Here is a 26,693-nt window from a genome sequence, read left to right as displayed (position 1 = left end):
AAAGCTGAGTCCTCTCTGCTTCTGGTCCACCCCATCCTTCCTCTTGCACCCATCAGAAAGCCTGTGGTGAGGCAGAGCAGCTGGAGCTGGCAGATGGCTCCTGGCACCATGCATCCCTCTCCAGCTCAGCCACGGCCCTGCTCTACTTCTTCTTCCTGTGGAGGGTTGCAGAGCTGGAGACCCTCAGCACGTGATGCTGAGTCGATGCTGTCACTAAGGGCTGAGTTGGATTCCGCAGAAACAGCCCGGAGTAGTGACCAGTTCCATACTGCTACTCCAGCTCATTGCCAGCACTGCCCCAAGGCCACTCCAGTTATAATGAGGCTCTGCTAAGAGTAATCACTAACACTCATTGAGAGCTTATTATACATCCAGCCACTGATCTAAGAATACGTATTTACTTATTTAACATTCAAGACAATCCTGAGAGGCAGATACCATCATTTTTTTATCTCAGAGTTCTATAGATGGAAAGATGGCAGCTCAGGATAAATAATCAGCAGCTCTCTTTTTGTTTGTTTACCCCATTTGGGAGTGGATCAGATTCTTATCCTGGCCACTCAGATGGTGAGGAGAAGAGGAAATTTAGAATATGAGCCAGGCCATTTTGCCCTTGGTGATGCTGTCTTCAGCTGTTGACAGTTTATTATCCGTGGCAGTGGTGCCTTCCTGTTATCATATGTTGCGTGTGAGTTCCCATGAGCTCCTCTTGCTTCAGTGATCAATTGCTAGAAATTCAAATAACAGAAGTGGAGGGGTAGGGAAACATGCCTTCCAAATAATTCTTGTGGGCACTGATCTACTAGCTAAATTATGAGATGTACTTTGTCAGGCCGAATGGGCTTTTCTCTCCTCTCCTCTCTCCCCTTTCATTGTTTATGAAGGAGCTGTCAAATAGTTGAGTGTATATCTAAGTACAGTTTTTAGACAGCAATGTAGTGTAGTTGGAGCCCTGATGGTTCAGTGGTTAAAAGCTCGGCTGCTAACCAAATGGACAGCAGTTCAAATCTACCAGGCACTTCTTGGAAACCCCGTGGGGCAGTTCTACTCTGTCCTATAGGGTCACTATGAGTTGGAATTGACTCAATGGCAATGGGTTTGGTTTGGTATAGGCAGTATAGTTGGTGCTTGTGTTTACCTATTCAGGTATGCTCTGAGGTCATGGTTATCTGGGTTTCCTTAACCGTATTGAATCCTCCCAGTGGCTAAGGTCAGTTATTTCTTCTCTGATAGTCACTGAACAAGATGGATTGATACAGTGTCTGCAAAACCGGGCTCAAACATAGCAACAATTGTGTGGATGGTGCAGGACCAGGCAGCATTTCATTCTGTTATACACAGGGTCGTTATGAGTTGGAGCCGACTCCACAGCACCTAACAACAACTGGCTTAGGTGTCAGGGAGAAGAAAACGTACTTTTCTGCTTCTAGGACACACAAGCTCAAGGGCTTGTGCTTGCCTCTGCCCCTTATAGTCCCTGCAGATTTCTCCATTGGGCAGGACTGCAAACCCTTGTTTTTAAGTGGATGGCTTTATATACTAGAGTGATAAACACTCTTGAGTTTCTGTAAAACACAGAAAGTTGGTTCTTGTTTTTATCGAAGCCATATATGCACATAGAAACATATAGTGCTATATGGTTCATTATTGAAGTGTGGCAGCTTCCCCTCCAGCCCCTACATGCACACCTACCTACACATACCAGTGGTCTGTTCCTTAAGTAGCCACTGCCAACTCTTCTCGTTGTTTCCTTTGATATTTATTTCTACATCTCCATATAACATGGCTTTTATCAACACTTCTTGGTTTCTTTTCCATTTTTTTTTAGCGTCATCTATTAATTTTAATCCTTTTTTTTTTTTTTTACCACTCTTCTAACCCATGGAAACCCTGGTGGCATAGTGGTTAAGTGCTACAGCTGCTAACCCAAAGGTCGGCAGTTGGAATCCACCAGGCGCTCCTTGGAAACTCTATGGGGCAGTTCTACTCTGTCCTATAGGGTCACTATGAGTCGGAATCGACTCAACGGCTCTGGGTTTGGTTTGGTTTGGTTCTAACCCATGCACATTTCCCATCCCGAGGTTTTTTCAATACAATTATCATAGTTTCTTAGGTTAAAAATTAGTATTTTGTGCTATAGCACAGTATTGCACCTGTGGAAAATGGTACTTAGGGCTGATCCGTGTTGCCTACCATAACTCCTTTGTTTCTTTGGTAATGCAATCAGCACAGCAGGCACACTATCAGTCTTAGAGATGTCGTAGGAGCCCTTGTGGTGCAAATGGCTAAGTGCTCGGCTGCAAATCAGAAGGTTGGAGGTTCGAGCCCAACAGTGGCTCCACAAGAGAAAGACCTGGTGATCTGCTTCTATAAAGATTACAGCCAAGAAAACCCTTTGGGGCAGTTCTGCTCTGTCATATGGGGTCTCTATGAGTAGAAAACAGCTTGATGGCACCCAACAACAACAGAAACATCCTTCCCTGGGCTTCTGAACTACGTCAGTCTGAACTGGGTGCTGCTCATTCAGTCTGCTGCCTGGCTGGCATCTTGGGAGATCCCTATACCATCAACTCAGGGACTTCTGTGCTTCTCTCTTGGGTAGGATCCTCTGTTCTGCGACTCTCATTTTATTGTCTCTCTTGGTTACTCCCTTTTCTAGAGCTCATCTTTTAGTAGCTTCCTGAGAAAGGATATGTGAGAGGTTAATTTTCTGAGAACTTCCATACCAGAAGATAGCTGAAAGATAAGAGAGAATTTGCTAGCCTGTGATGTTAATGATATTATTCAATAATTTCTGTATTCTGTTTGATTGCCTTTCTTTGAAATGGGCACAAATATGGATCTCCTCTAATCCGTTGGCCAGATAGCTGTCTTCCAAATTTCTTAACACAGGTGAGTAAGCACTTCAGTATTGCATCTGTTTGTTGAAGTTTCCCAATCGGTATTCCATCAGCTCCTGAAGCCTTGCTTTTCATCCTCACCTTCAGTGCGGCTTGTACTTCTTCCTTTAGTATCAGTGGTTCTTGATCATATGCCACATCCTGAAAGGGTTGAATGCTGACCAATTCTTTTTGGTATGGTGACTCTGTGTATTTCTTCTATCTTCTTTTGATGCTTTCTGCCTCATTAAATTTTTTACCCATAGAATCCTTCAGTATTGCAACTCCAGTCTTGAATTTTCTCTTCAGTTCTTTCAGCTTGAGAAATGGCAATCGTGTTCTTCCCTTTTGGTTTTCTAACTCCAGGTCTTTGCATATTTGATTATAAAACTTTACCTTGTCTTTTCAAGCCACCCTTTGAAATCTTCAGTTTAGCACTTTTACTTGACATTTCTTCTGTTTGCTTTAGCTACTCTGCTGGCAAGAGCAAGTTTCAGAGTCTTTTTTGACATCCATTTTACTCTTTTCTTTTTAATGACCTGTTACTTTCTTTATTATGATATCCTTGATGTCATCCCACAATTCTAGTCTTTGGTCATTTGTGTTCAGTGCATTAAATCTATTCTTGAGATGGTCTCTAAATTATGGTGGGGGTGTATTCAATGTCATATTGCTTTGGTTTTCTTCAGTTATAACTTGACTTTGCGTATGAGCAGCTGCTGGTCAGTTCTGCAGTTGGCCACTGGATTTGTCTTAACTGATAATATTGAGTTTCTCCAATGCCTTTTTCCACAGATATAGTTGATTTGATGCCTGTGTAAACCTTCTGGCTAGGTTCAAGTGTATAGTTGTTGTTTGTGTTGTTGAAAAAAAGCATTTCTGATAAATAAGTCATTAGTCTTGCAGAATTCTGTCACGTGATCTCCAGCATCATACCTATCACCAAGGCCATACTTTCCAACCACTGATCCTTCTTTCTCGTTTCCAGCTTTCATATTCCAATCACCAGCTATTATCAATGCATCTTGTTTGCACAGTTGATCAATTTCAGATGTGGCAATTTGTAAAAATCTTCCGTTTCCTCATCTTTGACATTTGTGATTGGTGCATAAATTTGAATAATAGTCATTTTAACTGATCTTCCTTATAGGCGTATGGATAGCATTGTACTTCAGGATAGGTCTTGAAAAATTTTTTTTTTTGATGTTGAATACAATGCCTTTCCTCTTCAATTTGTTGGTCCTGGTATTACAGATCACAAGATTGTCCAATTCAAAATGGCCAATACGAGTCCATTTCAGCTCACTAATGCCTGGGATATCAATCTTCAAGTGTTCCATTTTATTTTTGACAACTTGCAATTTTCCTTGGTTCATATTTCATACATTCTATGTTCCGATTATTCATGAATGTTTACAGTGGTTGCTTCTCATTTTCAGTCATGCCATATCAGCAAATGAAGGTCTAGAAGGCTTTACTCCATCTGCGTCATTAAGGTTGACTTTATTCTGAGGAGGCAGGTCTTCTCTAGTCATATTTCTAGTACCGTCCAACCTGAAGGGCTCATCTTCCAGCACTTCGTTACATTATTATCCTTTCGGATCATATCAATTATACTTCTTTTTAAATTTACTTTTGGGTTGCCCTAGAGTTTATAGTATGTGTTTGCTCTAAGTGCACTTTCAAAGACCACTATACCATTTTACAGTTAATACAGGTATGCTTTAACATAGTCTTCCCAGTTCCTCCCTCCTGTGCCTTATAATGTGGAGCCCTGGTGGCTTGGTTTTCATCCCTTATAACACTGCTGTCCTACATTTCACTCATCCATAAACTATAATCATCCAGTGTATTGTTGCTATTATTATTTTAAATAAATTGTTATCTGTTAGATCAGGTTAAGAACAAGAAAAATAAAAGATTTTATTATGCTTCGTTTATTCCTTTTCAAACTCTCTTCCCTTTTTTTATGTGGATCTAAGTTTCTGATGATAAAATTTTCCTTCTCTCTGAAGAGCTGCTTTTAACAGTTTTTCTGCAAGGTAAATCTAGTGGCAAGAAATTCTCTCAATTTTTGTTTGGGAAAGTATTTCTCTTTCACCGTTGAAGGATATTTGCTTGTTGTAAAATTCTAGCTTGGTAATTTTTTTCTTTTAAATATTTTACTCTACTTTTGTTTGTTTGCATGGTTTGTGAAGTCTGGTGTAATTCTTATCCTTGTTCCTTTATAGGTAAGGTATTTTACAACTCTTTATTCTTTCAGGATTTTCTCTTTGTCTTTGATTTTCTACAGTTTGGGTACGATATATCTAGGTGTAAATTTTTTTCTGAGCTTCTTGAATTTGTGGTTTGGTATCTGTCAACAATTTTGTATTATTACTTCAAATATTTCTTCTGTTCCTTTCTTCTTTTTCTTGTAATCCCATTATGTGTATATTACACCTTTTGTAATTGTTTCAGAGTTCTTGGATATTCTCTTCCATTTCTCAGCTTTTTTTTTTTGCCTTTAATTTTCATTTTAGGAAGATTCTAGTGACATATGTTCAAGCTCACTGATTTTTTCCCAGCTGTGTCCAGTCTATTACTGAGTCCATCAAAGGCATTCTTCATTTCTGTTACAGTGTTTTTTATTTCTAGCATTTCCTTCTGATTTTTTCTTAGAGTTTACATCTCTGTTTGCCTTACCCATCTGTTCTTGCATGTTGTCTTATTTTTCCATTAGTTTGCATTGCATATTGATCACCAAAAACAAAACAAAAAAACCTACTGCTGTTGAGTCAATTCCAACTCATAGTGACCATGTTGCTGTTGTCGTGTGCTGTCGAGTCGATTCCAACTCATAGTGACCCTATAGGACAGAGTAGAACTGCCCCATAGGGCTTCCAAGGAGTGGCTGGTGGATTCCAACTGCCAACCTTTTGGTTAGCAGCCTGGGCTCTTAACTACTTCACCACCAGGGCTCCATAGTGACCATAAAACCCAATGCCGTCGAGTTATTTTAAATTTTCAATGTGATAACTCCAAAATCTCTTCTTGTATTTGAGCCTGGCTCTGATGTTTGCCCTCTGCCTTTAGACTGTGTTTTTTGCCTTTTAGCATGCATTGTAATTTTTTGTTAAAGCTGGACATGATATATTTGGCAAGAAAAATTTAGAGTTGTAATCTCCTGTAAATCTCTGTTGATGTGAATGTGGTGGTAAGGTGTAGGGGGAGGAGAAGCTTTCAGTAGTCTTATGATTAGGTCTCAGTCGTTTAGTTAGCCTGTGCTTCTGGGTTGGGACTGTAACAAGTTCCTCTCAGCTTCTCTTCCTCACCCGCTAGATTAAACAGAAACTCTAGAGGGGACTGGAGTTGGGTATGTCTTTTCTCCCATGTCCAACGCTAGAGGGGACTGGAGTTGGGTATGTCTTTTCTCCCATGTCCAACGCTAGAGGGGACTGGAGTTGGGTATGTCTTTTCTCCCATGTCCAACGCTAGAGGGGGCTGCAGTTGGGTATTTCCCTTCCTCCATATCAAAGGCTATACACTAGTTTTTCTCCTGGTGCTTGTGCATTGTTAGTTATGGTTTATGATGAATTTATGCCGTGTATTAGAGCCCCTGGAAACCTTGGTGGCATAGTGGTTAAGAACAATGACTACAGCTGCTAACCAAAAAGTCGGCAGTTCGAATCCACCAGGTGCTCCTTGGAAACTCTATGGGGCAGTTCTACCCTGTCCTATAGGGTCACTATGAGTTGGAATTGACTCGATGGCAAAGGATTTTTTTTTTTTTTTTTTAATTAGGGCCCTTAGCATTGTACCTATTTTTTCTTCCATGCTTTTTTTTTTTTTTTTTTTTTTTTATCATTTTAGGTTTTATATTTAGGTCTTTGATCCATTTTGAGTTAGTTTTTGTGTATGTTGTGAGGTATGGGTCCTGTTTCATTTTTTTCATTTTTTGACATCTATTTTTGCCAGCACCATTTGTTAAAAAGACTGCATTTTCCCCATTTAATGGACTTTGGGCCTTTGTCAAAGATCAGCTGACTGTAGTTGGATTGATTTACGTTCTGGGTTCTCGATTCTGTTCCATTGGTCTATATGTCTGTGTACCAGCACCAGGTTGTTTTGCTAGCATGGCTTTGTAGCAGGTTCTGAGATCAGGTAATGTGAGGCCTCCTACTTTGTTCTTTTTTTTCAGTAACACTTTGCTTATCTGGTGCCTCCTTCCGTTCCGTATAAAGTTGGTGATTAGTTTTTTCATTTCATTAAAGAATGCTCTTGGTATTTGGACCAGGATTGCATTATATCTGTAGATCACTTTGGGTAGAATTGATATTTTCACAATGTTGAGTCTCCCTGTTTATGTGCATTCTTTTGCATTTATGTATGCAAAATGCTTTTCCGTTTATGTAGGTCTCTTTTGGTTTCTTGCAGTAGTGTTTTGTAGTTTTCTTTGTATAGGTCTTTTACGTCCCTGGTTGGGTTCATTCCTAAGTATTTTATCTTTTTAGGGGCTGTCATGGATTGAATTGTGTTCCCCCAAAATTTGTGTATCAATTTGGATAGGCCATGATTCCCAGTATTTTGTGATTGTTCATCATTTTGTCATCTGATGTGATTTTCCTATGTGTTATAAATCCTGGCTCTACGACCTTAATGAGGTGGAATAGGCAGCAGTTATGTTAATGAGGCAGGACTCAATCTACAAGATTGGATTGTGTCTTGAGCCAGTGTATTTTGAGATATAAAAGAAAGAAGTAAGCAGAATGACAGGGGGACCTCATACCACCAAGAAAGCAGCACTGGGAGCAGAGCACATCCTTTGGACCTAGCGTTCCTGCGTGGAGAATTGCCTAGTCCAGGGGAAGATTGATGACAAGGACCATCCTCCAGAGCTGACAGAGAAAGCCTTCGCCTGAAGCTGATACCCTGAATTTGGACTCCTAGCCTACTAGACTGCGACAGAATAAACTTCTGTTTGTTAAAGCCATCTGTTTGTGGTATTTCTGTTACTGCAGCACTAGATGACTAAGATGGGCTATTATGAATGGTATTGGAGCCCTGGAGATGCAGTGGTTAAGAGCTTGGCTGCTAACCAAAAGGTCTGCAGTTCAAATCCACCAGTCACTCCTTCAAACTCTATGGGGCAGTTCTACTCTGTCCTATAAGGTTGCTATGAGTCAGATTCAACTCAATGGCAACGGGCGTAAATAATATTGTTTTCCAGATTTCCTTTTCGAAGGTCTCTTTGTTGGTGTATAGGAATCCAGCTGAATTTTGTATGTTTATCTTGTATCCTGCAACTTTGCTGAATCTTTCTATTCTAGTAGTTTTCTCGTGGAATCTTTGGGGTTCTCTATGTGTAGGATCATATCACCTGTGAATAGGAGTAGTTTTACTTCTTCCTATCCAATTTAGATGCCCTTTATTTATTTTTCTTGCTCTGGCTAGGACTTCCAGCATGATATTAAATAGGAGTGGTGATAAAGGGCATCCTTGTCTTGTTCCTGTTCTCAGAGGAAATGCTTTTAGCCTCTCTCTGCTGAGAATGATGTTGGCTTTTGGTTTTATATAGATGCCCTTTATTATGTTGAGGAATTTCCCTTCTATTCCTGTTTTATTGAGAGTTTTTATCAGGAATGGGTGTTGGACTTTGTCGAATGCCTTTTCTGTGTTGATTGAGATGACCATGTGATTCTTTTCTTTTGTTCTATTTATGTGGTGGATTACATTAATTGATTTACCAATGTTGAACCATCTTTGCATACGTGGCATGAATCCCCCTTGGTTGTGGTATATCTTTTTTTTTTTGATATGATGTTGAATTCTGTTGGCTAGGATTTTGTTGAGAATTTTTGCATCTATATTCATAAGAGATATTGGTCTGTAATTTTCTTTTTTCGTGGTATTTTTGCCTGGCTTTAGTATCAAGGTTCTGCTGGCTTCATAGAATGAATTTGGGAGTATTCCTTCCTTTTCTATGCTCTGAAATAGTTTGAGTATTACTGGTATGAGCTCTTCTCTGAATGTTGGGTTGAATTCTCCAGTGAAGCTGTCCAGGCCAGGGTTTTTTTTTTTTTTTTTTTTTTTTTTAATTACTTCTTCAATCTGTTCTCTTGTTTTGGGCCTGTTCAGATTTTCTGTCTCAGTTTGTGTTAGCTTAGGTAGGTAGTGTGTTTCTAGAAATTTGTCCATTTCCTCTAGGCCCTCAAATTTGTTGGAGTACAATTTTTCATGGTATTCTCTTATGATCCTTTTTATTTCACTTGGGTCTGTTGTAATGTCCCCCATCTCATTTCCTATGTGGGTTATTTGCTTCCTCTCCTGTTTTTCTGTTGTCAGTTTGGCCAATGATTTGTCAATTTTGTTCATCTTTTCAAAGAATCAACTTCTGGTCTTGTTGATTTTTTTCCATTGTTCTTCTGTTCTCTATTTCATTTATATTTGCTCTTATCTTTATTATTTCTTATCTTCTGGTCCCTGTGGGCTTCTTTTGTTATCCCTTTCTGTTTGTTCGAGTTACAGGGTTTATGTTTTGATTTTGGCCCGTTCTTCTTTTTTTATGTCTGCATTTCTTGGTATAAATTGACCTCTGAGCACTGCCTTTGCTGTGTCCCAGAGGTTTTGGTATAATGTGTTTTCATTCTCATTTGATTCTAGAAATTTTTTGATTCCATCTTTGATTTCTTCTAGTATCATTGTTTTTAAGCAAGATGTTATTCAGCTTCCATGTGTTTGATTTTTTTTTCCCTTGCTGTTCCTGTTATTGATTTCCACTTTTATGGCATTGTGATCAGAGAGAATGCTTTGTATTATTTTGATGTTTTAGATTTTATCGCGGGTTGCTTTCTGGCCTACTCTGGAATATGGTCCGTGTGCACTGGAAAAAAATGCGTGCTTTGCTGCTGTTGGGTGGAATGTTCCATATACACCTATGAGGTCAAGTTGGTTGATTTTGGCCTTCAGATCTTCTGTATCTTTGTTGAGTTTCTTTCTAGTTATTCTGTCCTTTATCAAAAGTGGTGCGTTGAAGTCTCCTGCTATTATTGTGAAACTGTCTATTTCTCTTTTCAGCGGTGTTAGAGTTTGTTTTTTGTAATTTGGAGCCCTGTCGCTGGGTGTGTGGATATTTATTAAGGTTATGTCTTCTTGGTGGACTCTTCCTTTAATTATTATATAATGTCCCTCCTTGTCTTTATTGTTGATTTTGCCTTAAAGTCTATTTTATCTGAGATTAATATTGCCACTCCTGCTCTTTTTTGGTTACTGTGTGCTTGATATATTTTTTTCCATTCTTTGATTTTTAATATATTTATGTTTTTGTGTGTAAGGTGTGTCTCTTGTAGACAGCATATTGATGGGTCTTTTTTTTTTTTAATCCATTTTGATACTTTCAGTCTCTTTATGTGTGCATTTAAGCCATTGAATTCAGTGTGATTATTTATAGGTATGAGTACATTGCTGTCATATTATTGTGTTTTTTTTTAATGATGCTGACATTTTCTTTGTTCCTCTTACTTTCCTGTGCTGGGTTTCTTTTGTTTGGGATTTTCTTTTCTTTTGTTATTATAGATTTTGTGTTTACTGAGTATGTTTTTCTTCTTTTTTATTCTGATGAGTAGGTTTGTTAACTTTTTCTGTGGTTACCTTGAAATTTATCCTTATCTTCCTAAGTTTGAACCAGTCTTTTATTACTTGATATCACTTTGATTTCCTCTCCATTTGAAAGTTCTATACCAAACCGTTTATTCCCCCTTTTATTATTTTCATGTTATCACCATTTACAGATTGATGTCTCTGCTTTTCTGTTTTAAGTCCTTTAGCTTTATTTTATTGTTGAGAATTGTTTACATAGGTTGGTATCCGGCTGATGCTGTCCTGTGTCCTAGCCTCCTGTTGTTGATTCTCTAACTGAAGGGCTCCCTTCAATATTTCTAATAAGTTTGGTTTAGTTTTTACAAATTCCCTTGATTTCTGTTTATCTGAATTGTCCTAATTTAACCATCATATCTGAGAGAGAGAGAGTTTTGCCAGATATATTCTTGGTTGGCAGTTTTTTTCTTTCAAGGTTTTATATATGTCATCCCATTTCTTTCTTGCCTGCATAGTTTCTGCGGAGTAATCAGAGCTCAGTCTTATTGTTTCTGCTTTGTAAGTGACTGTTCATTTTTCTTAAGCTGCTCTCAGGATTCTTTCTTTGTCTTTGGTTTTGGCAGGTGTGATTGTGATATGTGTTGGTGACTTTCTTTGGGGTCTGTCCTATATAGGCTTTGTTGAGCTTCTTAGATGGTTAGCCAGCATTTCATCTTTCATGATATTTGGAAGGTTTTCTGCCAGTAAATCTTCAACAATCTTCTCTGTGTTTTCCATTTTCTTCTCCTGTTCTTGAACTCTGATCACATGCAAATTTTTTGCTTTTAATTGTGTCCCACATAATTCTTAGGTTTTCTTCATTCTTTTCTCTGACTTTTCATTTTTTTTGTTGTGTATTAGATGAAGTTTTACAGAGCAAATTAGGTTCTCATTAAACAATTAATACACATATCGTTTTGTGATATTGGTTGCCAATCCTACAATACGGCAATACTTTCCACTTGTCGACCTTCAGTTCCCCATTTCCAGCTTTCCTTTCCCCTCCTGCCTTCTTGTCCTTGCCCCTGGACTGATGTGCTCAATTAGTTTCATCTTGTTGTTATTAGGTGCTGTTGAGTCAGTTCCAGCTCATAGCAACCCTGTGTAAAACAGAACGAAACACTGCCCAGTCCTGTGCTATTCTCACAATCCTTGCTATGCTTGGGCCCATTGTTGCAGCCACTGTGTCAGTCCATCTCATTGAGGATCTTGCTCTTTTTTGCTGACCCTCCACTTTACCAAGCATGATGTCTTTCTCCAGGAACTGATCCCTCCTGATAACGTGTCCAAAGTCTGTAAGATGTAGTCTCGGCATCCTTGCTTCTAAGGAGCATTCTGGCTGTACTTCTTCTAAGACAGATTTGTTCATTCTTTTGGCACTGCATGGTATATTCAATATTCTTCACCAGCATCACAGTTCAAAGCTGCCAGTTCTTCTTTGGTCTTCCTTATTCATCATCCATCTTTTGCATGCATATGAGGCAATTGAAAACACCATGGCTTGGGTCAGGCACACCTTAGTCTTCAAGGTGACATCTTTGCTTTTTTAACACTTTAAAGAGGTCTTTTGCAGCAGATTTGTCCAATGCAATGTGTCTTTTTATTTCTTGGCTGCTGCTTCCATGGGTATTGATTGTGGATCTAAGTAAAATCAAATCCTTGACAACTTCAGTCTTTTCTCTGTTTATCATGATGTTGCTTATTGGTCCAGTTGTGAGGATTTTTGTTGTCTTTATGTTGAGGTGTAATCTATACTGAAGGCTGTGATCTTTGATCTTCATTAATAAGTACTTCAAGTCCTCTTCACTTTCTGCAAACAAGGTTGTGTCATGTGCATATGGCAGGTTGTTAATGAGTCTTCCTCCAATCCCGATGCCCCGATCTTCTTCATATAGTCCAGCTTCTTGTATTATTTGTTCAGCATACAGATTGAATAAGTATGGTGAAAGGATACAGCCCTGACACACATCTTTCCTGAGTTTAAACCATGCAGTATCCCCTTGTTCTTTTTGAACAACTGCCTCTTGGTCTCAGTGCAGGTTCCTCATGAGCACAACTAAGTGTTCTGGAGTTCCCATTCTTTGCAATAACCAAAAAAACCAAACCCATGACCGTTAAGTTGATCCTGACTCATAGTGACCCTATAAGACAGAGTGGACCGGCCCCCATATACTTTCCAAGGAGGGCCTGGTGGATTCCAACTTCTGACCTTTGGTTAGCAGCAGTAGCTCTTAACCACTATGCCACCAGGGTTTCCATTCTTTGCCGTGGTATCCGTAATTTATTATGATCCACATAGTCAGATGCCTTTGCCAATCAAGAAAACAAAGGTAAACATCTTTCTGGTATCCTCTGCTTTCAGCCAGGATCCATTTGACATTGGCAGAGATATCACTGGTTCCACATCCTCTTCTAAATCTGGCTTGAATTTCTGGCAGTTCCCTGGTGATGTACTCTTGCAGCTGCTTTTGAATGATCTTCAGCAAAATTTTACTTGTGTGTGATGTTAATGATATTGTTTGATAATTTCCATATTCAGTTGGATCACCTTTCTTGGGAATAGGCATAAATATGAATCTTTTCCAGTCAGTTGGCCAGGTAGCTGTCTTCCAGATTTCTTGGCACAAATGAGTGAGCACTTCCAGCACTGCATCCATTTGTTGAAACATCTCAGTTGGTATTCTGTAAATTCCTAGAGTCTTGTTTTTTGCCAATGCCTTCAGTGCAGCTTAGATTTCTTCCTTCAGTGCCATCAGTTCCTGATCATATGCTACCTACTGAAATGGTTGAACACTGACAAATTCCTTGGTATAGTGACTTCATGTATTCCTTCCATCTTCTTTTGATGGTTCTGGTGTCATTTTAATACTTTCCCCATAGAATCCTTTCGTATTGCAACCCAAGGCTTGAATTTTTTCTTCAGTTCTCTCAGTTTGGGAAATGCCAAGCATGTTCTTCCCTGTTGGTTTTCTAACTTCAGGTTTTGCACATGTTATCATAATACTTTGTCTTCTTGAGTTGCCCTTTGAAATATTCTGTTCAGCTTTTTTACTTCATCATTTCTTCCATTTGCTCCCGCTACTTGATGTTCAAGAGCAAGTTTCAGGGTCTTCTGACATCCATTTTGGTCTTTTCTTTCTTTCCTATTTTTTTTTTAATGACCTTTTGCTTTGTTCGTGAATGATTCCTTGATGTCAATCCACAAGTCATCTGGTCTTCGGTCATTAGTGTTCAATGCATCAAATCTATTCTTAAGATGGTCTCTAAATTCGGGTGGGATATACTCAAGGTTGTACTTTGGCTCTTGTGGACTTGTTCTTATTTTCTTCAGTTTCAACTTGAACTTGTATATTAGCAATTGATGGTCCATTCCACACTTGGCCCCTGGCCTTGTATTGAGCTTTTCCATCGTCTCTTTTCACAGATGTAGTCGATTTGATTCCTGTGTATTCCATCTGGTGAGGTCCATATGTATAGTCACCATTTATGTTGTTGAAAAAGAGGTATTTTCAGTGAGAAGGCATTGGTATTACAAAATTCTATCATGTGATCTCCTTGGAAACTCTATGGGGCACTCTGTCCTATAGGGTCACTATGATTAGGAATTGACTCGACGGCAATGGGTTTATCATGCGATCTTGGGTATTGTTTTTATACCCAAGGCCATATTTTCCAGCTACTGATCCTTCTTTTTTTCCAACTTTCACATTCCAATTACCAGCATCCTGATTGCATGTTTGATCAATTTCAGACTGCAGAAGTTGGTAAAAATCTTCAATTTCTTCATCTTTGGCCTTAGTAGTTGGTGCGTAAATCTGAATAATAGGTCTTCCTTGTAGGCGTATGGATATTATTCTATCACTGACAGCATTGTTCTTCAGGGTATATCTTAAAATGTTCTTTTTGTCAGTGAGTGCAACACCATTCCTCTTCAAGCTGCCATTCCTGGCATAGTAGACCATATGATTGTTCAATTCATAATGGCCAATACCAGTCCTTTTCAGCTCATTAATGCCTAGGATATTGATGTTTATGTGTTCCATTTCATTTTTGATGACTTTCAATTTTCCTAGATTCATAGTTTGTATATTCCACATTCTGGTTATGAATGGATGTTTGCAGCTGTTTCTTCTCATTTTGAGTCATGGCACATTAGTAAATGAAGGCCCTGAAAGCTTGACTTTATCCACATCATTAACGTTGACTCTACTTTGAGGAGGCAGCTCTTCCCCACTTGTATTTTGAGTGCCTTCCAACCTGAGAGGCTCATTTACTGGCACTATATCAGACAGTGTTACACTGCTATTCAAAAGGTTTTCACTGGCTAATTCTTTTCAGAAGCAGAATGCCAGGTCCTTCATCCTAGTCTGTCCTAGTCTGGAAGCTCAGCTGAAACCTGTCTGCCATTGGCAATCCTGCTGGTATTTGCATACCAGTGGCATAGCTTCCAGCATCACAGCAACACACAAGCCCTTACAGTACGACAAAGTGACAGGTGTGTGGTAGGGAGGGGAAGGTCCTAAAACTGGTAAGGGATCACCAGAGATACCAAACCAAACCATATCTCAAAAGAAACTGACTCAAAATATAACCTAATCCTGTGCATTGAGTCCTGCCTCATTAATATAACTGTCTCTAATCTGCCTCATTAACATCACAGAGGTTAGGATTTATAATACATGGGGTAATCACATCAGATCACAAAGTGGTGGACAACCACACAATACTGGGAATCATGGCCTAGTCAAGTTGATACACATTTTTAGGGGACAGAGTTAAATCCATAAAAGGGAATTTTTGCTTCACCTTACCAGAAGTGTGAGGTGTGGGAAACTGTTTCTCTGGTTACTGGGTGCTCTGTCTCTTGTTGGGAGCTCTGTGAAGTTACCTTCCTGGCTGTGATCTAAGATGGTGATGCTGTGCCATATTAGTTGGCAAGGGATCTCCACTCTGTATCTCTCCTCGTTCTCTATTTTCCATCAGTTTCTTCTTCCATTCAGTGTTTGATCAAGTTCTTTATCCCTTCATTTGATGTTTAGGGTTCAAGGACTCAAGTCTGTATCTGTTTTACTTAGTTTCTCGGGTCTCTGTTATAGAAGGATGGCATGGTACTTTTATCTAGGGGGTCATGTTGGCTCCGCCTCTTGTTAAAGTTTGTTTGTTTTAGCAGCCAGTTCTTAACCACTGCACTACCAGAGCTCCAGCAATTCCCCCCCCCTTTTTTTATTGTACTTTAGATGAAGGTTTATAGAACAAACAAGTTTCTCATTAAACAGTATACATATTGTTTTATGACATTGGTTAACAACCCCACGACTTGTCAACACTCTCCCCTTCTCGACTTTGGGTTCCCTTTTACCAGCTTTCCTATTCCCTCCTACCTTCTAGTTCTTACCCCTGGGCTGGTATGCCCCTTTAGTCTTGTTTTGTTTTATGGGCCTGTCTAATTTTTGGCTGAAGGGTGAACCTCAGGAGTGACTTCATTACTGAGCTAAAAGCATGTCTGGGGCCATACTCTCCAGGTCTCTCCAGTCTCTGTCAGGCTGGTAAGTCTGGTATTTTTCTGTGAGTTAGGATTTTGTTTTACACTTTCCTCCAGCTCTGTCCGGGACCCTCTATTGTGATCCCTTCTTGTTAAAGTTTTGATGAACAAAAGTTTTTAACTTTTATGAGGTCCCATTTATTTATTTTATCTTTTGCTCTTTGTGCTTTTATTATTATATTAGATAAAATCAGTTGTTGAAAGCTAGGCCAGACAGTGTTGCCCCTGTGTGTTCTTCTAAGAATTTTATGGTTTTAGTTTGCACATTTGGTTCCTTTGTCCATTTTGAATTTGTTTTTATGTATGGCGTGAGGCATGGATCATGTTTCATTTTTCTGCATCTGGAAATGCAATTTTCCCAGCACCTTTTATTGAAGAGACTCTTCTTTTCCCGTTGAATGGACTTAGCACCCTTGTCTAAAATCAGTGGACCATAGATGTGTGGGTTTATTTCTGAACTGTCTTTTCTATTCCATTGGTCTATGTGCCTATTGTTATACCAGTACCAGGCTGTTTTGATTACTGTAGCTCTATAGTATGTTTTAAAATCAGGAAGTATGAGTCCTCCTACTTTGTTCTTCTCTTTTAATATTGTTTTAGCTATTTGGGGCCTCTTGCCTTGCCATATAAAGTTGAAGATTGGTTTTTCCATTTCTGTAAAGGCTGTTGGAATTTTTATTGGGATTATATAGATCACTTTGGGTAGTATTGACATCTTAACAATATCAAGTCTTTCAGTCCAAGAATACGGAAGATCTTTCCATTTACTTTGTCTTCTTTAATCTCTTTCAGCAGTGTTTTATAGCTTTCATTGTGTAAGTCCTTCGTATCCCTGGTTAGGTTTATTCCCAGGTATTTTATTCTCTTAGATGCTATTGCAAATGAAATTGTTTCTCTAATTACCCTTTCAGATTTCTCATTGCTGGTGTATGTATAGAAACCCAATTGAATTTTTTTTTTGTTGAACTTATACCCTGCAACTTTGCTAAATTCCACTATTAGCTCTAGGACTCTGGGATTTTCTATGTATAGGATCATATCATCTGCAAATAGAGATAATGTTACTTCTTCTTTTCCAATCTGATACCTTTCATTTCTTTTTCTTATTGCTCTGGCTAGGGAATATGTAAATTCTAGAAATATTCCATGCAGGCTTGACAAGAATGCATATTCTGTAGCTGTTGGCTGCAGTGTTCTATATATGCCCATTAGTAAATTTTGTTAATTCTCTTATTCAAGTATTTTTTTAAAAGTCAGACTGTTCAATAGAACTTTCTGTAATGATGGAAATTTTCTCTTTTTCCATTGTTAAATATGGTAGCCACTAGCCATATGTGATTTTTGAGTGCATGACACCTGACTAGTGCAACTGAGGAAGTGAGTTTTTAATTTTAGTTAATTTAAATAGCCAGATATGATTAGTAGCTATTATATAGAATAGCATGGTTCTAAGTTAAGATTCAATTCATATTTTTGTTTAAATGGGACTATTTGGTCTTATTAACTACTGACAAAGTTTTGCAATCTTCCACTATATAATTGTGGATTTTCTATTTCTCTGTGTAATTCTGTTAATTTTTGCTTTATATGTTTTTTCTGTGTATTGAGTGCAAAAAAATTTAGAACCATTCTGTATTCCTGTTAAATTGAAACCTTTATGACTATTAAGTGACTTCTTTTTGGTTATAATAATTTTTGCCTTAATACCTATTTTGTATGATATTATTGCTATATCAACTTTCTTTTGTTTACTATTTACAAAGTATAACTTTTTCATACTTTATCTCAATATTTAACCTGTCTTAAACAGCATGTACTTGGATTTTTTAGTGTATGTGTGTGTAAATATAGTCTTATGATCTTTAACTGGAGTGTTTAATCAATTTACGCTAATGAAATTACTGATATGTTTGGGTTTAAATCTCGAGTTATTTTGTGCCTTCTATTTGGTTCATCTGTTTCTTTTTTCTTGACTTCTTTTGAACTGACTTATTTTCATATTCCATTTTCCTCCCTCATCTAGTTTGAGAGTTACACTCTGTTTCTGTTCTTTTAATAGTTGCCCTTAGAAGTTATGTGTGTATTTTTATCAAAGTCAATTGTTAATTGATACCCTTATTTTTCTCTACTTAAGCACTATTGAGATCACGTATTGGATCCAGGCCATACCCCCTTCCAACTGCTTGGCTGCTCACATCAGATCACAAAATGGAGGATGATTACACAATATTTGCCAAACCACTGAGAATCATGGCCTGGCCAAGTTGACACAGAATCTTAACCATCACAGAGTCCTGGACTGTTATTTTTAGGAGAAAATAAACATTCCTTAGTTTAGCCTAGAAAGTCTTTATCACCCCCTCGTGCTCTGAGTCTTTACCCATAAACTCTCTATGTACTCTTCATTTTAGACTACAGTAGTTACAATTCCTTCTTGTCTCTTATTTCCATGCCTTTAAGGAATTCTTCCCTCTTCCTGGAATTCTCTTTCCTTGTCTCTTTCTGGCTAGCTCTGCCTTGCCTATTAAACTATTACTACCTTCTCTGGGAAAGCTGCCCTGAGAGATCTGAGCCAGACACACATGGAATGGGAAAGGAGAAGGGAATGGAATCGGGGAAGATGGTTTGGGTTGTTGTTTTTCCACCCTTTCCCAGTATTGTAACTAGTATACAAACATTGCTTATAAATGCTGCTCCTCCTTCTTCTTCCTGATTGTCCCTTCCTCCTCTTTATAGATCCAGAAAAGAGAAGAGGAAAGGATATGGACACATCACTCAAAGCCACATCTGAACAACAGAAGGATTTAGGTCCTCAGGCTAAAGTGGAAGGTTGGCACCCCACCTCATCCCCAAACAGTTCACATGCGGAGTTTAAAGACACGGTGCACGATGGTGAGGAGCACTGTGCCCGGGGCCGGGGTAGACTGTAGGTTGTTTAGTAATAAACTGCTCCATCTGGGATAGTTGAGGCCACTCCTGAAGGCAGGAATGACAGATGATGTATGCACATAATGTGTAAAAAAGTTTCTTCCAAACGTGTGCTGCTGAGTCTGGCCTGTCCTGTACAGGGGTCACTGTACCTTAAAGAGAACATGGAAATAGACAAGAAAAGACCAGCAGCTTAAAAGTAGTAAAGTAAGGAAGGGATGAGGTTTAGGAACGGCAGTCTACAGAATCATCACCTGAGGCCGGTGCTGAAGCATCTGGAGTAAGGGGCACTCCTTAAGGCCTGAACATCTGGGATGAATGAAATAGAGCCCTGAATGCGTAAGGAGTCTTATTCAAAGGCCAGTTCAGGCTGACATTAAACAGGCTCACCAAGAGTTTATAAAACATGATGAATGGCAAAATCATACACGGTCAGTCAGGGAGACGGACATTTTTGGAGTGTATCATTAATTTCTGATGTCCACCTCAGCGGGGGCAGCCACTCTGTCCCTCAGCTTCCCCAGCCCTGTTGACAGAACTTAGGACTGTGTGGGCTGTGGGCCGGATTCACTCAGGCATTTCCGTTGCAATGTGGGGGAAGGCCTCTTAGCCCAGGAACCCTCATCTCTCGCTCTTTCTGCTGGGATTGCATAGCTGTGTATCAAGGTTAGTAACTATGGAAACCACTCCCTATTGTGACTTGGCCCTTTAAAACCAAGGGAGCCACCTAGGTCTTACTAGTAGCATGTAAGAGCCATAAGGAGCATTTCTGGTCATCATGGAACATCAAAAAGAAATGGAATCCTGGAACTTGAGTTGAGTAACCTAAAAACTAACACCTTGAAGCTGCTGAGTGATCATCACAAATTGAAAGCCTTCCCCAAAGCAAGGCATTAAGATGATTGGGCTTGTCTCAGGAGAGTCACCAGGGCTCATGGAGAAAGCCTTTTAGGCCATGGTGCTTTCTAGCTCTTAACATTTAATTGAGAGGTTAAATCTAAGAATATCAGGGAAAGTAATTGCTTTTGAATAGGTTTGGTTCAATCTTGGTGGCTTTGTTTTTGGTTTTTTAATGGAATAATCTGTTTGAAAATTATTATGCTAACTTGATTCTCTATTTTTACTTTAAAATGTGAAACTTCAAAGTTGAGCTTTAAGAGTGAAAATATTATTAACTTAATTAAGCGTTGTGAATTTTTCAAATATTTAAAGTAATGATATGCAAACCTCATTTTGAAGTATTTTCACCTTGTTTTTGCTCTTTTTTTCCCAGAAGAACTGCCAATGAGAGAAGTAGAAGAAAAACCAGAGCAACAAATCAAATCAAAAGAAACTGATAAACTACCCAGCGGGGTGGAACCTCGACAACAACCAAGTGCCTTGTTTGCGAGAGGAAATAGGAAAACAGCCAAAAGTCCTCCAAGATTATCAAGTAAAATAAGAGAAAACAAGCATCCATTTGCTCTTTATGGCTGGGGAGAAAAACAGACAGATACAGGAAGCCAAAAAACTCACAACGTCTGTGCTTCTGCCCCCGTGCATGAGGTAGGCCTGTGTTTATGTGCCTTTCTGCTTTTCCTTTGGGGGTAAACAAGGGTTGGATTACAATCTGATTACTGACATGTGCCACATAACAGCCTTTAGGGTAATATCCAACTGCATATACATCCTTGGTTCCATAAGATTATAATTAATAGAGTTCAGAAATCCCAGCTGAAGAACAGAATGTAGCAGGTATAACTAGACACAGTGAACGCAATAGCTTTGTGCACGCAACACGTGTATCTCATGTCTCTTGTATACAAAGTGATTGTCATTGTCTTGATAGTCATAATGTCTGTGTTACTGGCTTATGCATGTACTGTACACTTATTTGTGTATCGTTATTTTAATGTGAACTTTCCTAAAGTTTACCATATAACAGCGTATGCTTAGATTCGTAGGCAGCAGCATCCAATCTCGTGTATTGTGCGTCTCTTGAGTGTTGTAGTGTCAACTCCGTTTAATTTTCTTTCAAAAATATTACTGTGAAGTGCATCATGGCTCCCACATGCAGCAAAACCAGTGCTAGTAATAGCAGTGGCGAGAGGCAAAGGAAAGTATTGATTTGACACTAAAACAAAAGGTTATTAAATAGCATGAAGGTGGAAATCAGTGAGTGCTAGTGCTCACGATTTAGACATGTTAGCACAAGTCACGTAATGTCTTATTTCACAGAATATATTGTGGGTGTTAAGCGATGCATGACTCTACTGTTTCATATCGCAAGGCATGGGATGCTTTGAGATTGTGGTAGGTCTTACATGATTGTAGCCTGGGTCAGGAAGGCCCAAAACAGGGAATCTGATTAACAAACAGGAGGATGCTGGATGTTGGTTACCTGGCAGGCAAGGGGTTTTGTTGGCATCCAGAATGGTTTACTGATGCCAAGCTGGTGAAAAAGTGGATGAGTCAGGGTTCATGAGTTTCTACGTGGCCAGGAAGAGCAGGGGAGGGGCACTGTGGCAGGTGCGGGTGGGAGGGTTGTGACTGGCCTCTGGAGAGGTATCTGTTTTCCTTGGGCTTTGATAACCTAACATTTCCTTGACTCCTTTGTTACTGGTTTGTCTGTTGGGTAAGGAGCGCTAGTAGCCCAGGGGTTAAGCACTCAGCTGCTTACTGAAAGGTTGGCAGTTTGAACTCACCAGCTGCTCTGTGGGAGAAAGATGTAGCAGTCTGCTTCTGTAAAGATTTACAGACTTGGAAACCCTATGGGGCAGTTCTACTCTGTCCTATAGGGTCGCTGTGAGTCAGAATCCACTCGATGGCAATGGAAATAACCTACTATTTCCTTGACTCCTTTGTTACTGGTTTGTCTGTTAGATGGCTTCTCCTGAAGTTCCACTCATCTCCCATCGAATGCCTTCTGCTTTTCTGGTTCAATTCACATTATATGTTTTCTCCTGCTCATCCATAACTTAGACTTTTTACTCCTGGTAGTTCAGTTCTTCTCTACCTTAGTCTTGTGGTCACCCTGTGTCAAGTCCTGAAAACAGTTCAGATGAGAAGATTCTCATGTGTATAGTCACAAAACAGTGATCCATGTTAGCACCGGTACTATTACTAAAGCCTAAGGTGAAGAATGCATTCAAAGTAGCAGAAAGAAAGTGCATACTGTTTGATTTGATTAAATACGACAATGAAAAGTTTACTGAACAGCAGATTTCTGAACGCTAGCAGATGGTGTTTATTTTGAGTGATATTTGAGATAACAAAGCTATAGTTTAACCAAAGACCTCTGACAGTCGCACAGGATTAACAGGACCTACCTGTAGCATGAAGTGTCGCAGGTGGTAAAATCCCCTGAGAATCTTTTTTTCTTCAGCATATGGCTATAAAACATTTACAGTTCTTTAATGGAATACTAGCCCTGCTTAATGCTAAGCAGTTTCAACAATTTTCCAGAGTCAGTGTCTAGAAGCACATGAAAATTAGTTGCCGACCATTTGCACCTGAAATTTAGTCCAATGGACATACATTTCCTACTGCTTGGTTTCTTTGTCGATGATACTGTGTAAACCATTGCATCCAGTGGGAACCGCTTTTCTAGAAGCTTTTTCTGTAGAAGCTTTTATATACACGAGAAGTGTCTATAAAAAGGCTGGGCTTGACTCTTGCTTCAGGAGATCTGAGGGTAGTTTGTGGTGAAAGTTCTTGAAAATTAGTACAAGAGCCACTTAATTATTATACTTTTAACCTCTTTTTTAGATTCATGAATCAGCATTACGAGCCAAGAACAGAAGACAGGTGGAAAAAAGGAAACTGGCTGCTCAGAGGCAGCGTGCCCACTCTGTGGATGTGGAGAAAAACAGAAGGATGAAGCCCTCCTCCTCAGATAACCCATGGGTGACAGAGTACATGAGGTGCTATTCAGCAAGAGCGTAAAGACACAGTTGCTTGGACAGCCTCCTTTGAAACAGTGTAAATGAAAGAAAGAAAAGCAAAACAAACCATCAAGAGAAACCAGACACAGGAGTAAGAAACTAACCGATTGTGCAAGGTTTTTCTTAGGGAATTTCCAAAAAATTGTTATATTTTGATGAACCTTGGCCACCTACCTCAACAGTAGGGCAGACAGTTGAAGCCATAGACATTTAAAGTTATTCATGAAGATAATTCCCTAAATCTTTGATATTCTTATAAGGGTTTTGTTTTAAAGCATCTTAATCTTTTAAGATACGGACACCAAATGCCTTTAAATGGCTGTGAATGCTTAACATTCAGTATTCCTCTCTAAGTTTAAGTTCAGCCCGTTCTGAGTAACCACTCAGACTCCATAGCTAGTCAGATCATTCCTCTTGCAGCATAAGACTCATCTTGTGCAGTTTTCTTTGTGAAAGAATTGATAAATATCAAGTAAAAAATGAGTTTCAACAGTAGCGTCGACTCCATGTATGATAAGATCAGAACTTTGGTAGTTCTTGAAAAATTAAACTTACAATTGTATTTCAGTTCAGCACCACTTCATACTGTACACCATGACATTTTAAGAATTATTTGAGCTGGGTCACCTTTTCTCTTTAAATTATCATCTAGGCACTTATTAATTAATAGTTCAAATACATTCCAGTAAATGAGGCATCAGTGCAGTATGTATTTAGAGCATTACTGGAGGGTTTTTTTTTTTTTTTGAATCAAACACTATCATGTTACCAGCTCTTTTTTTTTTTTTAATTGCAACATATATATTTCTTAGAACACAATGGGGAGTTAATCATTTGTTACAGGCCGGCCTCTTGACATACACCCACCATGAACTTTTGCTGCTTGTATAGGAGCTGGCAATGACATTTAGAACTTATAGCCTGAAATTTAATTTGTAAATTAAGATTATCATCAGGGATGTAGGAAAAATAGTAAGTTAGCCTTTAGAGACATTTCCCATCCCTACTTTCTCCTTTCCTTCTACAGAACTTAACAATAGCAAAGTCTTGATGATGTATGATATTCACAGTTGTGGTTGAAATACACGACCATCTGATTCTTAGACGAGCTCTCATAGAACAATGTGAGGGAACGGTGGATCTCACAGAGCAATGTGAGGGAATGGTGGATCTCATAGAGCAATGTGAGGGAATGGTGGCATGTGTATAGGCACAAATGGAAGGACTCTAGTGGGGTGTTTGTTCCTTCTCTGTATTCTATTTGCTTTTGGGGTAGAAACATGGCTTTGAAATTTCCATCAAATGAGTGAAGTCTTCTCCACCTAGCAGAGACGACAATCTGTGGGATCTATAAGTGGGTGAGTGCTGAAATTCTTTAGTACCTGAAGATGTGTGAGTGAGAATTCGGTGTCAGATGTGAGACTGAACATTTCCTTGATACTTTACTCTGGGTCTTTGAAGTACTACAGTTTTTAGACATAAAATCTTCACATACCGTCATCTTATATAAATGTACTAAGTTTTGAGAACTAATACTGAAGAATTGTTTTGTTTTTTTTTTTTTTTAACTTTTTAAATATTTGCATTGTGTTGAGATGAATTCTTCTACGCAGCAAGCTCTCCTAATCACTGAGGTGTATATTTAATAAGAGGAAATCTTAATTCTACACGTTGTCCAGAACAGCCTTGCTGGTAATTTTGGTGTTACTGCTCTTAAAGTCTTTATATATTGCAGTACCTGAAAATCAAATTAATGTGGCAGTTTGTGCTGGTGTAACTGATTGTGAAACTGTTACCTTAAACCACTTCTTGCATGTTAGGTTTTAGCCGTTAAACTCAAGGTTTTTAGGTGGCATCTGAGCATCTTAGGGAAGACTCAGGCTGCATGCTCGTGGTCTGCCGTAGAAACCTGACTTTCAACAAAGCCAGCCTTCCTGTAGTTGAAGAAACAGACTCATATTTGAGGTGCATACTACTGAAAACCCCACACAGAGACGGAGAAAACCCAGAGGCAGTATCGGTCAACGTTTTCCCCTTTTTTTAAAGTAGAGTGCGGATTAACAAGATTTTGAAAGTCCTTTTGGTATTTATGAGTGACCACTGAATCAATGTGAATTAATTATGGTCCCCTCCATCGCTGATTACGGCTTCTTCTCTTTTTTTAGGGGTGAAAATTACCTTTTGAGCCTGTGAAACTTTTACAGTTTTAACAAATCTATGGTCGTACTTTGTTTCTTCTCATCCTAGAAACTAATGTGGCTGTAGTCATGTTCAGAATTCTTGGGACAATTTAGGAGACAGATACTTTAAGATTATATTTCATGTGGAAAAGGTTTGAAACCGTTTGAGAATCCAGTGATATTTGACATATAGGATAAAATAATTTCTATATGACTCCTTCTAAATCTGGTTTTAAGTTCTTAATTAAAACAATTTGCTATAAGTATGCTTTTTGTTTTCTTATGTTACTTTTCGTTTTCAGTAGGAGCAGTAGTAGAATATTGGAGTAATATCTTCTGTTGGACCAAAGGGACTCAGAACCAGAATCTCTTCCTTCTTTTAAAGCCCAGAGACTGCCTTTATTAAGGAGGGTGTCAAAATATTTAGTATGTCTGGTTATAGGTACACTTTTTCTGCCTCAGAAAATTTCTAAGGACATTTTTACTTTTTTTAAATTTACTAAAGGCGTAATAGGGTATAAAATATAGGTTACCTCAATTGCTCATATGCACGAGGCGTATATTATGCCACTGCACAGCTCTGTCGTATGTCTCCTTAAAGATCGATTGCTAGTGACTTGAAGGGTGGGCCTGCCTGGTCATTTGCACCTTCCTCAGTGAGCTACAGCACCACAGGTCAAGGACAGCCGCTGCCGAGTTACTGGAAGTTGTTAACTTCCAAAAAGAGACTTCTGCACGATTTACAGGTTTGTTTTTTTTTTAAAAAACTTTAAGGTGTTCCCTATTGTCTTTAAATTGTTAATGTACTAGGCCTAAACTTTGTAAATGAAATGCTATAGTACTTGATATTTAAAATATTCATAAGTATTACTGGCAAGGAGGTGGGAGGGAGGCATAGTATATATTAGAAGTAAAAACATGTTTTCTTATTAAGTTGGCTGCTTCATTAAAACAGTTTAATGGAAAATTTTTACATTTTGCTGGATTAGATAAAGAATGGTGCTAAGAATATGTAGCCTGATTCTATAGTTTGGCATCAAATGGCTAATGCCAGACGCATATAAGGTCCTTACTATCGCCTTGTGACCAGTTAAATAATATTTTAAAAAGGATCCTAAAAATGGCCTGGTCATTCCAAAATGTTTGCTTTTGAAAATGGATTTTTGTGCAATAGGATGAATAGGGAGTTACTGAGTGTAAGGCTCTGCTTAATACCAGACCCTACGCAAGGAGCGGTGTCTAGATATTTGGCCCTAAATTTGCCTTCTTCAAGCCTGCTACTGTGAGATGGGAAAAAAGCTGCTTTCTTTAGTACTTATTTTCATTTTGAGATTCAGGACACCTGAATGAAGACATCGGAGGCATGCTTTGGAATTTCTTTTACGATTAGCAGAGCTGCATTTAGGAAGAGTCCCCCCTTGTTCACGTTACTGTTTTGTCTTGAGCACTGCATTTACTGTCAGCTTCTGAAGGAACAAAGGCTAGGCGTGCACAATCACACGGCTCAGGCACGGGAAGTTTGTGTTGTATTTTCTAAGAACTGTGTATTGTTTTTAACTTATATTTAATATTGCGTTTATTTGGAAAAATGTGAATAAAGTTAATATTACAGGCTGAGACTTCTACT

General features: G+C 38.8%; 1 protein-coding gene across 4 annotated transcripts in view; it reads left to right on the top strand.

The window, feature by feature from the left end:
* CCSAP (centriole, cilia and spindle associated protein) overlaps positions 1–26,693 on the top strand; it is a 28,494-nt gene extending 1,801 nt beyond the window's left edge. The window contains exons 3-5 of one of the 4 annotated variants that reach the window (XM_049881177.1): positions 18,772–18,864; positions 20,240–20,508; positions 22,711–26,693. In XM_049881177.1, the coding sequence (XP_049737134.1) occupies positions 18,772–18,864; positions 20,240–20,508; positions 22,711–22,887 (539 nt within the window). In that variant the 3' untranslated portion in view covers positions 22,888–26,693. Of the gene's footprint in view, positions 1–18,771; positions 18,928–20,236; positions 20,509–22,710 lie in introns of all 4 variants that reach the window. The other 3 variants (XM_049881176.1, XM_049881175.1, XM_049881174.1) reach the window with 3 other exon arrangements.

This window comes from Elephas maximus, chromosome 3 (assembly GCF_024166365.1).
Source record: "Elephas maximus indicus isolate mEleMax1 chromosome 3, mEleMax1 primary haplotype, whole genome shotgun sequence".
Classification (NCBI taxonomy): Eukaryota; Metazoa; Chordata; class Mammalia; order Proboscidea; family Elephantidae; genus Elephas; species Elephas maximus.
This window is presented reverse-complemented; position numbering and strand designations above follow the sequence as displayed.